The sequence below is a fragment of the Microtus pennsylvanicus genome, chromosome 11, assembly GCF_037038515.1.
Source record: "Microtus pennsylvanicus isolate mMicPen1 chromosome 11, mMicPen1.hap1, whole genome shotgun sequence".
Classification (NCBI taxonomy): Eukaryota; Metazoa; Chordata; class Mammalia; order Rodentia; family Cricetidae; genus Microtus; species Microtus pennsylvanicus.
Window position 1 is genome coordinate 53,794,579 of NC_134589.1, and position 15,423 is coordinate 53,810,001.

The 15,423-nt window shown below is 43.7% G+C and overlaps 1 protein-coding gene across 1 annotated transcript in view; it reads right to left on the bottom strand.

The window, feature by feature from the left end:
- Stx8 (syntaxin 8) overlaps positions 1–15,423 on the bottom strand; it is a 241,826-nt gene that overhangs the window by 224,194 nt on the left and 2,209 nt on the right. Inside the window, exons 2-3 of the mRNA XM_075992106.1 lie at positions 13,231–13,330; positions 9,423–9,517 (exon numbers count right to left, since the gene is read on the bottom strand). Coding sequence (XP_075848221.1) covers positions 9,423–9,517; positions 13,231–13,330 — 195 coding nt within the window. The remainder of the gene's footprint in view (positions 1–9,422; positions 9,518–13,230; positions 13,331–15,423) is intronic.

Below are 15,423 nucleotides of genomic sequence, written 5' to 3' on the forward strand. Positions count from 1 at the left end.
CCAAGCCTAAGGACCTGCGTTTGATCCCTGGTGCCCATGTGGTAGAAGACGAGAACTGACCCCTGTTGGGACTAATTGAGTCCTGGCTTTCAGTTGCTTTTCCATCCTAGAACCTTCTAATTAAAGTTACTAGAAGCTGTGCCTAGCTTAGAGGATCAGAGGATGGGATTTTCACCTGTTGGCCATTGACTGCAGTGTATTTAAGCCTACATGGTGCTAATAAAGAGGGGCTTTGGTATCTGTTAAAAGGTCTGCGTGTTGGTCTGTCTCTGCGTCTGTATTCTCAACCTCCAGCCCCTTGCCCGAAGCTCGCGAACTGGGGTCTAGCGCATAGAGCGCAGACCGGGGCCTCATGTGCAGCAGACCCCTTCAAGGCCTCTAACTGCCACAGGCACACCATGGTATGAGTGTGCCCACACAGGCCTCTAACTGCCACAGGCACACCACGGTATGAGTGTGCCCACACAAGCGTATAACACATGCACAAATAAATAAATGTAATAAAACATTTTAAAGGGGTTACAAAACATTGTGTTCAGGCTCCAGAAGTTTCTGAGAACTTGACAGAACCAAGGATTATAATGACGGTTGCCTGAGAGGGAAAAATGCATGGTTCAGGGATCTACAAATGTGACTGTTAATTTTGTACAGAAAAGTGCTGGCTAGCTAACAGGAACAGTAAACAAATCCTGCCCCCCCCCCCCAATCTCCCTCAGTAGCAGAGTTATTAGAAAAATCATAAATCTAAACCTAGGTCTTAGAGTCATAGTCACTCTACATATTAAAAAATAATAATGATAAATGAATTCTCTCAACATTCCGGCATGCCACACTTCCTCGGGTCCAATCACCACCATCACTTTTCCATTTTCCACTGACGGTGGCAGCAGTCACCAAGTACCCCATCTTGAAATCATGAAGTAGCAACTGTAACCAAGAAAGAGAAACCGCAACTATTCTCTTCTTTAATAAAAAGGGTCAATCAAGAACAAGTATCTATGTCTCTTCAAATTATTGATAAACTGCCAGTAAAGCAGAAAGCTCTTATTCAATTTAAACAAAGTTCCTTGAGTGCTAGGGCAGGGGGAAGACAGAAACGGAGACGAGAATCACAGAGAACAAGACAAAATGGGAATTCTACATTGCAGGGCTATGGGCTGAGTCCCGATATGGCGAGCCTTGCCTACACGCTCAGCTCAGCTACCCTGTCAGCCTCCCATCTGGCAGAGATTTCAGCATCCAACCACCCAAGAAGACAAACACTGGACATACGCTGAACATAAACCCAGTGTTAAAATTATGCACAAATTCAAATGGTTCTGGAATTCAAACAGAAGAATATTTTAATAATCTTGAGTTTGAAAATCTTTCTAGGCAAGAATGAAAACCTACAGATAATGAAGAAAAACCCAGAAGTTGTGACTATGTGTGTGTGTATACATGTGTGTATGTGTGTGTACATGTGCGTACATGTGTGCGTGTATATGTATGTGTACATGTGTGTATATACCCATGTGTGTGTGTGTGTGTGTGTGTGTGATATACCTGCACCAACAGTTCATGGGCATGGGGAAACCGGAAGCCTGCCTTGGCTGCCCTCCTCTGTTGCGTTCCACTTTATGTCTGAGACAGGGCCTCTCACTGAACCCAGAGCTCGCTGACCGACTAAATTGTGGCAGGTTTTCATGTGAGGGCTAGAGGTCCAGACTCAAGTCCCTGTCCCCATGCTCACACAGCAAAGCACTTTACTCACTGAGCCATCTCCCCGGTCCAATTAGATAACATTGAAGTCTCGGAAAAATAAAATGACTACTGGCAAAAGGTAAGCAAAGGACATAATACAGCAAAGAAAGGAGACTGAAAGCTCGGGTGGAAAGACAGCTGCATGTGAGTAAGAGAGACACAAACTCTAAGACACACCTTGACCTACCAGACTGGGAAAACTCTGGAGAGGACTCAGGAAGTTGGTGTTTGCCTCCATTCCTGAGGGAAATGTAAACAGGTTTAACTGACTGCCAGGCTACCTTCTATGAACCTACAGTGACATTCCCAACAACACAGATGCAGTTCACTGCAAAACTATTTAGACGGATTCTGGAAGCGTCCTAGGTATCCGCCAATAAGGAACTAAGGCATCCATGTGATGATTTCAGGCAGAGATGATTTCAGGACGCTGCTTATGGAGAGATGATGGTGGTAACTGACAATTCTGGGAACTTACAAGGGCACAAGGGAATGACTGCACATGGCATAAGCTCCACAATGCACAGTGCTCAACCAAAATGGAGGGGAAGAGAGAGGCAGCAGCAAGCTAACCAGTGGATAGAAGTCTCATAAATTTCAGGCTAAGGAGTGTGTGTGTGTGTGTGTGTGTGTACAGAAAATATTTCAGAAATCTGTAAAATTTCCCTAAGGAAAGAGAACTGGCAACTCAAGGTGCAATAAGGACTGAATACCATCTGAATTGTTGCTGGCTTTTTCTTTTATCTGTGTGCATGTGCACGACCATGGTGAATACGGTCAAAAGGAATGAAAGATCCAGGAACACAAAGCAGTCCCCTTATGACCTGAAGAATTTCATATTCATTTTTAATTAGATACATAGACAGACAGACAGACAGACAGACAGACAGTCTAGGATAAGAAACTCCAGCCATTCACATTGTTTGTGTTGAAAATGAGATGGGACAGGGTGGCGTTGTGGGAGAGAAAGGAGTTCTTGGTTAAAAAATAACAAGAAGTGCATTAGTAGAAAGTATTGTTCAGACTATTTTATGTATATGGTGCTCCATCTGCATGTAACACCTGCAGGCCAGAAAAGGGCATCAGATCCCATTATAGACTGCTGTGAGTCACCATGTGGTTGCTGGGAATTGAACTCAGGAACTCTGGGAGAGGAGTCAGTGCTCTTAACTGCTGAGCGATGTCTCCAGCCCCCAGAAAATATTTTATAATAAATAATAATAAGCCCTCTAAAGGTATGTTCTGAAAAACAACAGACACAAGTTCCAGATTTAAAGCAATGCTCAGAATGAGCCATTCACCCCAATGTGGAGAGTAGCATGAGCTGGTGACTGGGTCTGCAGATCTGACGCTACAGGAGCCACCGGGGTCCCCTGGGCCAGTTCTCACTGTTTTCCCACTGGAAATCGAGAGCCAGCACAATCTATCTAAGTTAGAGCCGGACTCTTTCCTCTCCACACCAGGACTTCCTCCTCGGCACCTGCTGGGCACTAAACATCTGGGCTTTCTCCACGCCAGGGGTGCTGGCACTGCTCACTGCCTCCTTCCACTGCTTACAGCCCCACATAAAGCAATACGCCCAGTATAGCAGGAGCATCCCTAACCCAAATCCAAACTCTCAAGTGCTCAGAAATTCACTAGCTTTTGACCACTTCATCGGGATACCACAGGTGGAGAATTTCATAGCAACCGAATTATTTTAAATAGTCTACAAAATTAACTCTAGGCTACATGTAAAACAAACATACATTTTATGCTTACACTTGAGTTCCCTTCCAAGATGTCTTATCATGTACATATAAATATTCCTAGATCTGAAATATTTCCAGTCCCATGAAGTTTTGACAAGGAACACAGCCTAGTATGCCAATTCAGAATATCCCTATAGATTCCAGCTAAATCTTGGAAAACTACAATTAGCCAGCCACTCTGCCTCTTTGTTTTATGTTTTATTTTAGCAGACTGAAACAACAGACCCCCAAGGAGATGGGAGGGGCTGATCCCATGAGGCACTTAAAAATACTTCTTCAACTTCTAAAAGCAGGATTAGTCCCACCTCTGAAATACTGAAACTTGGTGTGGGACATGTAACCTTGCTATGTTAAAGTTAAAACCTTCCTTTTTATTTAAACAGAAAGGGGAAAATGGTGTGGGAAGTTCTTCTGTATATGTGTTGCTTTTATTGGTTAATGAATAAAGCTGTTTTCAGGCAATGGCTTAACAGAGTAAAGCCAGGCAGGAAATCCAAACAGAGCTGTAGAGAGACAGTAGGCAGAGTCAGGGAGAAGCCATGTAGCTGCCGTGGGAGACAAACGCCTCTGACGAAGACGGCTGAAACTCTCATGGCAATGCACAGATTAATGGAGATGGGTTAGTTTAGGAATAAGAGCTAGCTAGAAATGCAGTTACACAATTGGCCAAACAGTATTGCAAAGAATAGAGTTTCTGGGTGATCATTTGGGATCTGAGCAGCCAGGAATGAACAAGCAGAACCCCCCCCCCCAACAGAAACTCAAGCCCATGGAGGCTGAACTGGTCTCTGGCCTCAAGGGGCAGGATTGGTCCTCTGCCTCAGCTCTGTGTGGTCCCTGGGACAGTGTTGATCCTTCAGCACATGGTGCCAGACTTCCAAGTCAGGAACATGGGAGAGCAGCTACCAGTTACATATGTGGCCATGTATGGACTGAATGTTAAAAAAAAAATAACAACAAAACAAAACTACCTACTACTGTGGAGAAAATGACAAGACTTTACTACCAAAACCTACAAGGAGATCTAGTGACAAACAAAATGATAAAATTTCTCCAAACACAAGAACCATGTCCTTATTTTTCCCATGTTCCCAGATGCCACTGAAACTATCATGGAGTCAGTGCTGGAGAACCTCAGCTTCACTGCAGGCCCAGCGCTGCTTCCAGAACCCCCACGTCTCCCCACTCCCACAGTCACTTGGGCTTATTACACGGTGGTATCACATCTACCCATCCACCCATCCTTTTCCCTAAAACACAGAGTTGAGGACCACTAAGAGATGTCTAAAACATATTCTGCCCAGGCCCTCTCCTAAAGCACCAAACACCTCTGATACTGAATACTTTTGAAAAGAGGTTGTTTTCACTCTCCTAGAAAATGGCAAAGGCTGGGTCTGGAGAGATGGCTTAGCAGTGAAGAGCACTTTGCTCTAGCAAAGGACCTGAGTTCGGCTCCAGGACCCATGTCAGGAAGCCCTCCACGTGCACTAGCACACACACTCACACAGACACAGACACATTCAAAAGGAAAAGAATAAAAAGGGTGAAGGTGATGGTTTTGAAAAGCTAACAAAGGACAAGCGCCATGAAAAGCCGACTGAGAGTATTTTTAGTACTGCATGAAATCCACACAATGCCTCCCACTGCACAAGCTATTCTTGCAACCCTGTGAGGCAACTCAAAGAAAATCTGGAAATAGAAGTGACTGGCTGTGCGCGGTGCCTCACACCTATAATTCTGGCACTTACGAGGCTGAGAAGTAGAGGGCTTGCCTATAGTTTAAGGCTAGCCTGAACTATATTGTTAAGTTTTAGGCCTGCCTGGGCTACAGGGTAGATTAACTAACTCCTTTGGAAATGTATAAAGCAGATTTGAGCACCCTGACTGCAGGATTCTGTCTTGCTGATCAATCACAAGCTAACTGCACAGCTTTACTTTTGAAAACACAACATCAAAACCACTTTTCAGGAAAGAATGTGACACCTCAGGCCTGAACTCATGAATTGAGGTGTCCTCATCTTGTACCTCCTGTAGTTTCTGGGGAACTTTATGAATACAGGAGGACAAAACCATGCCAGTAAAGTCCTGTCAGTTCTTAGCGTTACGCGGCACAGTAAGAGAGCGTGCCTCTCAAATGCTCACATTCCAACAGGCACCCAGTGCTGGGTGTGGTGCTGTTCACTGGAGGCAGGCAGGCCTCTGTGAGCTCGGGGCCTGTCTGATCTACATGGCAAACCCGTCCAGAGTTACACAGTGTCTCACAAAAGAAAATTCACCCAACTTTGTTTCCTATAACTATATTTAAAAGTCACTCTGTGATGTGGGAGGCCCCTCTGTGTGTTGCTTGTATTGTTTAATGAATAAATTTCCTTGGCTTGATAGGGCAAAACTTAGGTAGGTGGAGAAGACAGAACTAAATTCTGGGAGGAAGAAAGCAGAGTCAGAGAGACACCATGAATCTGCCTGAGACAGAATGTTTCCTGGTAAGCCACTGCCACATGGCAATACACAGATTAATAAAAATGGGTTAAATCAAGACGTGAGAGTTAGAAAATAAGAGGCTAGAGCTAATGGGCCAAGCAGTGATTTAATTAATACAATTTCTGTGTGGTTATTTCAGGGCTAAGCTAGCCAGGCAGCCGGGACAAACAAGCAGCCTGTTCCTTGCAACAACCCTGTCCGGCTGGAGAGATGACTTGGTGGTTAAGAGCATTTGCTGCTCTTGTACAGGACATGAGTTCAGGTCTCTGCACACACACTAGACAGCTCACAACTGCCTACAACTCCAACTCTAGAGGATCCAACACCCTTTCCGGCTTTCTCAGGCACTGTGCACCCGTATACACACAAACACAAATAAATAAAATTAAAATAACTTTAAAGAGGCAGTGTTTTGATGATTTGTGGTCATTTTTTTAACAAAGGATCACAATATCTTAAGACATAACTAATACACCACAGTGAACACGTCACCCTTTGTGATTAAGGCTCCTGTGGACCTGTGACCGCAGCAAGCAGTTGTCAAAGGCACGCCAGGGGACAGGGAATAAGAGACTATGTTTTCTACTAAAGAATTCAGCTTCAAGCTAGGCAGTGGTGGCTCACACTTTTAATCCCAGCACTCAGGATCTCTGTGAGTTCCAGGCGCCTGGTCTACAGAGGGAGTCCCAGGATAGGCACCAAAGATACAGAGAAACCCTGTCTCAAAAAAAAACAAAAAACAAAAACAATCAAACAAAAAAAAAACCAAACAAACAAAAAAACCCAACAAAAAACAAAATCAGCTTCAAACAACAGACTTGGAGCCAGACAGTCATGTGCTTGAATCTGACTCTTGTATCCCTAGCTATAGGGTCCTGGGAAAGTTACTGATGTATCCAGGATTCTTCTCTATAAGATTAAACTCCCTTCAGGAATGTTGGAATCTCTCCACCTGTATCCATGACACGAGGTGACAAGGTTGACCTGGTCAAGTTACCTTTTTCATAAAGAAGAAAAGATATTTCTAAAACCAAGCATATGCAGTGATTAGTACCGAAGAGCTTCCATCTGAAATTGCTTAAATTTGGAGGAAGATTTGAATTATTAAAAATATTTAAGAGGGAGGATGTTGGAGAAATGCCTGGGGCTAGAGCCATAGAGCATGTGCTTAGTGTGTCCAGAGCTCTAGGTTCAATCCCCCGCCCCAAACCAGCTACCAAACGAAAAGGTTGTTAATACTATTGCAGTCACTGCTGCCTTTTTCCTTCTGCAAGAGGCTTCCCTGAAAACAGGTTTCGGAGCGCCCCCGTGTGGTCTGTGATCCAAATGTCACCTCTACCAGCAAAGCTCAACAATTGGTGGGGAAAAGATTATTTTTAAAAGTTTTTATAATCCAGTTGAATTTTTATTTTTAATTTTTCAATTTTTCAAAAATTCCCTAGGAAATTTCAAATTATCAATATTTGTGTTCTTATAAATTTGTTGAATGTTTTAAATAATGAGAGCAGTGTGTTTAGTGGGTAGTGCTTAACATGGTAGTCTGGGGAGTCATGCTGAGAACACAAAACCAAAAGTCCATTTCAACAGACAGCCAGACTGAAAGTGTTTAGGAAAATGAAACCAAATATTACACACTTAGTACTCTCTGTCCACTGTGTAGCAGGGGCTATTAACAGGAATCAGAGTTCTTGGGTTATATATGTCTCTTGCTTTATGGGTTGTACGTGGGTGTGTGTGTGTGAAACTGTTATAGTGTGTGATATATATAATATATGCATATTATATATATACTGGATTATAATGAATTATCTTAATGAAGTTAGCAAACAGGAACTAAAAGTACCATGAGACAGTATTTAACTACCTTTCTAACACATGTGATTTGCTTACACTAAAATGATTCCATGTACCTTGAACGCATGTGCAAACTCCCCAGCACTGACTTCTGAAAGAAGAGAAACTAGCCCCACCCACTGTAACCCACTCAGGTCTATGGATTAAGACCTGTTGACTTGGGTAAAATAAAAGCTCTTTATGTAACACACTAGCAGGCGGTAACAAATGATACCATATGGAGGGTAAAATTACAAACCAGAATATTCCAGCTGTGTTTCAAAGAAGGCCCCATTGTTGACTAAAATTAAACTTTTATTTGAAACCTCAGCAGATGAATAATTAAACATTTCGAGGACCATGCTATTAAGTCATGCCAACCTTCCTGCCAACATAAAAGAGTTCATTTGGGAGAAAACATATTTTTGAAACACCTTCAATTGTTTTGTCAAAAAAGCTGTATTCCTACATTCTCCCACATAAAAGCCAGTATGTGTGGTTTCCTCTGATTCCAAAAGCCAGGTCTTTGGCGTGAATTACAGACAATTTAAAGAAATACAACTGTGGGGTCAGTTTTCAACTCATTATAAACCAGGTTTAAAGACTCGGTTTAGGTAACAGGCCCACTGTGAATTTCTTCCTAAAATGTTTGTATGAAGGTGGGGGTGGAGTAGGGTAGGGTGGCTCATTATGTAGCTCAGGTTAGCCTCAAAATCACTACGCGGTCCAGGCTGGCTTTTAATGCTCTGTCTTGCCTTGGTCTCTTTGGTGCTGGGATTACAGATGTGTACAACCACACACACTTCAAAAGCAGCTTGAGTACATGATACCTCATCAGAGCTTAAGATGGCCCAGCCTGCTTTAACCAATTCCTAATACACCTTTCACCCCAAAAACTCCCAAATGAGGGGCACTTGTCTGTGTCCCTGAAAGAATGAAGCAGCCAAACCATATCTCAGTAGTCTACGGCTAGATTTTTAAAAAGCAGAAAAGACATGTAGCCTCTGCTGTTATTGGCCAGAAACCAAGTTACTAAATATCCTGAGGGCTGAGATGTGGCTAGCAGGCCCAAGGCCCTGGGTTCCACCCCCAGCACCTGACGAAACCGAGTATACTGGAGTATGCCTGAATCTGAGTGCTCAGGGGGTGAGGGCGGAAGTTCAAGTCATCCTTGGCTACAGGGTGAGCTTAAGCCCAGTTTGGGCTCCTGAGACCCCGTTTCAAGAAAACCAAAATGCTCTGGAAAATCCAGCAGGGAATCAGTGTTCAGGATTATCATGGAAGTCCTGCGGCTAAAGTAGCGGCTAGCCATCCTCAGGGCAGTGAACAGCAGTGTGCGGCTCTACAAACAGAGCTGAGGGAAAGCATTAGCTTCCTGCCCTGTCAAGGTTACACCCAGACAAATTCATTCCTTAGGTGAGTCTTCCCTTGCCAGCGCAGTTACTGCAAAGCAGTGAACAGACACTTAAAACAGAATTCAAGACTACAGGCAACAGTGTGGAGACCAAGTCCTCCTTGAGCTGCGGGGAAATGTGGGTGGCCCAGATTCCTTCCTCTCTTAAATAAGATTGTTTCTCCTCCCTCCAGGGAAGGTGGGCATGTTTACATGGATACATCTGACGGGTTGACACAGCTCTTAGCAGTAAGTCCTTCAGAGTGTCGATCTTTACCTTCAGGTTCTTCAACAAAGTTCTGATGGTCAGGGTGAGCTGGAAAGAGGAGAGAACACAGCCTGAGTCCACTGTCCAGAGGGGTAGGCAGCATCTGCTAAGGAAGGAAGGCCTGGGAGACAGGCTCCGGTTGCGAAGTTCTCAATGGGGTACTTGTCTAGCCACCAGAGCTCTGTCCACCCGGAGCGTGTACCCATGGTGCACCTGGTCCACACAGGAACACAGCTATGGAGTGGAAACGGTCAGCTTGCATTCATACGCAGCTGGAATTCTGTCCCCATAACTCTCACATACTGTATTTTACCCACACTGGAGCCATGCAGGAAACTGTGTTCCCTCAGTCCTTGCTCAGCAGTAAAATCCCATGGTTCCCTCAACCATGCTTCAGATGACAAGGTGTCAAGTCCCATTAGCGTTCTGACTGGTCTCAGAACACTCTGGTATATTTATAGCCCATCTGACCACTGGAAAGTAATGCTCTTTTTCCATGAGAGGAATGTTAACCACGCATGACTCTTCTTCTAGGACTGAGGGAACTGTCTCCAGTCAGCCTAAAAGCCCAGAGGGAATGTCTGTCTGTGACTCTGAAGATGAAGAGATGGGACAGCCCCTCCCGACATCTGGAAATGTGAAGAACAAAAGTACCCATCTGAATGAAAACATGTGACCACGGAGGAAATGGGAGGAATATTGGAGAGGCAGACTGCCACTGTTTTTACTATTGCTTGCTAAAAGTAGCAGTTAACTGGGCATGGTGGGGTACGCGTGAGATCCCAGCACTGGGGAGACAGGAGGATCTCTAGGACAAGGTCAGTAGGGTCCACATAGTGAATTCAAGGTCAGCCAAGGCTACACAGTGAGAGCCTGCCTGACCAAACAACAAAGTAGCGGTGTATAACGCAGAGAGAAGCAGGAGGCCCTGCTCTGATGAGCAAGGTCACACATGTCAAGCAACTGTCCGACGCCAGCAGCTAGGAAAGGCCTGGCTTTGTTCTAACACCCCAGGAACCCAAAGGAGCCACCCATGGAGTTGAAGGGGAGCTGGTAGGAAGCAGTCTGCCATGTATTCAAAGAGTAGAGAACAGAACAAGAAGCAAAAAGTATAACCAGTTGGGTGCTGTAGTTTACACCTGTACCCCACATGAGGCTTCAGCACCAGGTCCACTTGGATCCAGGAACTCGGGGCCAGCCTGAGCAACAAAGGAAGATACCCCCCAACCTACTTTATCAAAAAAAAAACACACACACCTAACACACACACACACACAGAGAGAAATAAAATGTAATTTTAAAATGTTTAAATCAGTCATAAAATGAAATTTCACCCAAAAAGAGAATAGTCTAGAAATTTACTGCAATGTCAAAGGTAATCATTACTTAGTATTAAGATTTCATATTTTATAAGAAAATAATCTTTGCCAGGGCTACACAGCAAACCCTGTCTCAAAAAAACAAACAAACAAAAAACAAGAAAAGATAGAAAATAATCTTTTATCATCAAAAGTACCTTTGTTATAATTAAACAGAAACTTTCAGAACAAAGAAAAAAATGCAAGACCCAATTCATACTTTCGGTAACACAATCCCAGACATAAGCACTGACGTAAACAACTGGAAACAGACCAAAAAAAAAAAAACTTCACACCAACCCTGCTCGAGGATGACAAAAACTTTCCAAACATCAGCAGACTCAGAATTGCATTAAAAGGACAGGATGCTACCATGAAGTAGAATTTATTCTTGCAAGTTAAGAATGGTTTAGTGCTAGAAAACCTCAAAGGAAAGCCTATGGTGTTACTGATTTAAAAGAGAACAAACATATGATTAATACAGTGTGGGGAAATTAAAAATAAGACAGGAAGAACAACTAAGAATAGACACTACAGTCTGTTTAAACTGTGAGCTACACGTTCTTACTAAGGGAACAAGACTAAGGAAATATGAAGGGCTCAAGGGGGATTAAAGTATTAATTGCAGACAGAGAACAATCTACTTGGGAAAGATTCAGAGAATCAATTTAGAGCTGGGGAGATGGCTTGGCTAGCAGAGTGCTTGCCACACAAGCATGAAGACCTGAGTCTGAACCCCAAGCCCCCAGGTAAAAGGCCAGGTGCAGTGGTGACCCCAGCACTGGGGTATAGGTACAGGAGGATCTATGGGGCTTGCTAATCATCTAACCCGCCCATATTGGTAAATTCCAGGTCCAATGAGAAATCCTGTCTCAAAACAACAACAAACCAAAAAAGTAAAAGAATTCAGTACAGTGATCAAGACAGGCATGGTGGCTCACACCTATTACATCAGCATTTGGGAGACAGATGCAAGAGGATAAAGATTCCAGGGCCAGCCTGAGCGACAACAGGAATTCCAGACCAGCCTGGATATCATAAGGTTCTATGAATTAATTAATTAAGTAAATGACATTTAAAAAAAAACAAAAACAAAAATAGCAATACCAACAAAACCTAAAAAATGTGCAGACTGGTTTTGCCCCCCAATAACCACGCACTAGATGCTGATGGAAGGTGAATAAGAAGGAAGCACTAAGGATTATTTAAAAAGTCAAGTCGAGCAGTGGTGGCACATGCCTTTGAACTTAGCCCGCAGGAGGCAGAGGCAGATGGAGCTCTGTGAGTTGGAAGCTATCCTGGTCTATAGAGCAAGTTCAAGACAGCTGGGGTTACACAGCGAAACCCTGTCTCGAAGAAGCTCCACACCCTCCAAAAAAAGTCAAAAATCCCCTGCTTAATTCATAAATGCACTACATGTCTATTCAAAATCTTGTTATTAATCATTAGCCACAACACCAATTTTTTTTTTCAGTGATATTTCCTAAGAGTACCCTGAAAGCCAAACATCTCCAATCCCAGTGCTCAGGGGACTGAGACAGAGAACCATGGTTTAAGATTAGCCAGAACTACACAGCAAGTTCTAGGCCAGTCTGGGCTACATAGCAATACCCTAACTCAAACACAAAGAAATAGAATTGCAAATGACAATAAAAAATAAGACAAATGGAATATAATGAAAAAATAAAACAAATAAAAATAGGACAAATGATAGATATGCAAAAGGGGCGTGCATATCTTTTGAGGGGGGGTTTAAGACAGGGTTTCTCTAGCTGTTCTGGAACTAGCTCTTGTTGACCAGGCTGGCCTTGAACTCAGAGAGCTGCCTGCCTCTGCCTCCGGAGTGCTGGGATTTAAGGTGGATTAAAGGCAAGCACCCTGTGAGACAGCCACCACCACCCTCTGCACTCGGGTTTGTTGTTTGTTGAGATAAGATCTCCCTACGAGCCAAAACAATTGGATAAGGAGTTATCGTAAACAAAATACAAGGCTGGGACTGGGCTTGATGGAACTGCCCTCTGCACAGGCCTGAGAACTAGTGTTTAATCCCTAGCAGCCACACAGCCAGTGTCAACCGCTGGCTTCCACATGCACACAACCATCCATGAACACACACAGGCAGATCCAAGAGTATGATGCCAGCAGCTGCCAGTGTCAACACTGCAGCTCTATAAAAAGTCAGTGAATGAAATGTAGACTATTTTATATCTTGGGGCAGTAGTCATTCATAATTTACCAAATGGGGAAAAAATTAGATACAACATACCAAAACACAGTCCAAAGATTTATACACATGAACTTGCACATGCACACACGTGCACACAACACACACACTGCATGCCCCAGATCTAGAAATGCTTTCAAACTTCGAAGACGAGCACGTCAATTCTTCCACGGTATTACCTTAGGTGTCTTTTCACCTCTCCTTTCACATTGATTTCGTTGTTGAATTTTCTCAGCAATTTCTTGGGCAATTTGACAGGTAGAATCATATGTGGAAAACCTGAAATCAAAGTCATACAGAGAGAAAGAGGTTTAAAGTTCTTTAAATAAAATCCTGGCCAGGGAATGGTGGTGGCGTGTTGTCTTTAAACCCAGCATTGCAGAGGCAGGCAGATCTCTGTGAGTTTAAGGCCAGCCTAGTCTACATTGTGAGTTCTAGACCAGGCTACATAATGACACTCTATAGAAAGAAAGAAAGAAAGAAAGAAAGAAAGAAAGAAAGAAAGAAAGAAAGAAAGAAAGAAAGAAAGAAAGAAAGAAAGAAGGAAGGAAGGAAGGAAGGAAGGAAGAAAGGAAGGAAGGAAGACAGATGGAAAAGAGAAGGGAAGGAGGGAGGGAGGGAGGGAGGGAGGAAGGAAGGAAGGAAGGAAGGAAGGAAAGAAGAAAGAAAGAAAGAAAGAAAGAAAGAAAGAAAGAAAGAAAGAAAGAAAGAAAGAAAGAAAGAAAGAAAACCATAATAACAGCATGTACTAAATGGTGCTTCCTATGTACCAGGCACCATTCAGAAAGCTTCACTAACAATAACTCAGTTAATCCACACAAGAACACTGTGGGGCAGGGAACATGGCCTCCTCCACCTAGATAGGAAGAAACCAGGTACAAAGAAAAGAGGTAGAGCTGACTTGCTCAGAGGGGACAAAGGAGCAGCAACCAAGGGTGTCTGGTCCCAGAATCTGGGCTTCCAAGGACTTTACTATTATGCACAGGATAAAACATTTGCATTTGTACCTTTGGCTTGATGTTATTTCGATTGGGTTGTTTTGTTTTGTGGGTTTATTGCCTTTGTTTTAACAGGATCACCCTAAGTAACCCAGGCTAGCCTTGAACTCATAATTCTCCTGCCTTCCCTTCCTGAATCCTGAATGCTAGGGTTGCAGGCCTGCCACAAGGGTTATGCTAAACAAAACATTGTTCCAGGCACCGTCAACTCAAAAGAGCAATAAACGAAACGGACAGAGTTCCTGTTTTTAAATGAACATTCCAGTGAAAGGAGAACGGCAGACAATAAATATACGGTTGATTTGATGTTGATTTGATCTGTGCTATGAAACGTGGAAGATGAACACAGTGACAAGGAGGTGCTGTATCAGAGGAGACACTGAGGCAAGGTGAGAACTGACAACCAAACTCACACAGCAGGGACAGCAGGAACTGTGTATCTGCAGCAAAACGCTCCAGGGGACATGGAAGCCTGGCTAACTCCTAACCCCACCACAGTTCTCTCAGAACACTGGCCTTCCACTGCCACTCAACAGTGTTGGGGGCAAAACACCCGTACACTTAAAATAAAAATAAATGTCTTTAAAAAAAAAAGATTTCTGGGCAGTGGTGGCACACGCCTTTAATCCCAGCACTCAGGAGGCTGAGGCAAGCGGATCTCAGTGAGTTAGAGGTCAGCCTGGTCCACAAAGCCAGGGCTACACAGAGAAACTTTGCCCCAAAAAACCAAAATTCAAATAGGCTCCTACTAGCACCCAGGGTTTTCCTGATCACAGCATTTTCGCTTTCTAATTTTCAGAAAACACGTGTGTGCACATACATCTCATCTCTTGTACCGGTCTGCGCCTGAGAAGCAGGGACTCTTGTGCTCATGCGTACAATGCATTTTCCAGGACTGTCCACTGCACAATACTGAAAACTGTTGTTTGCCCTAATGTCCCAGATTTATGCATAAGAAAAGAAATAAATTATTTCTTTAAAATATTTCAGTACTGGACATGCCCATTACCCCAGCTTCTTGAGGCTGGGACAAGTCTTTTTTTATTTATTTATTTATTTTTGTTTTTTCGAGACAGGGTTTCTCTGTGGTTTTGGAGCCTGTCCTGGAACTAGCTCTTGTAGACCGGCTGGTCTCGAACTCACAGAGATCCGCCTGCCTCTGCCTCCCGAGTGCTGGGATTAAAGGCACGCGCCACCACCGCCCGGCTGGGACGAGTCTTAACTTCAAGGTCAGTCTACTTGAGGCAGCTTAGGTAACTTTGTGAATTGTCTCAAATCTTAAAAGGTGATTAAAGGCATAGCTCGGTGAGAAGCATTTGTGCAAGGCACTAGGCCCAATCACCAGCATCAGGGGGAAAAAAGCATCTAGCTTGG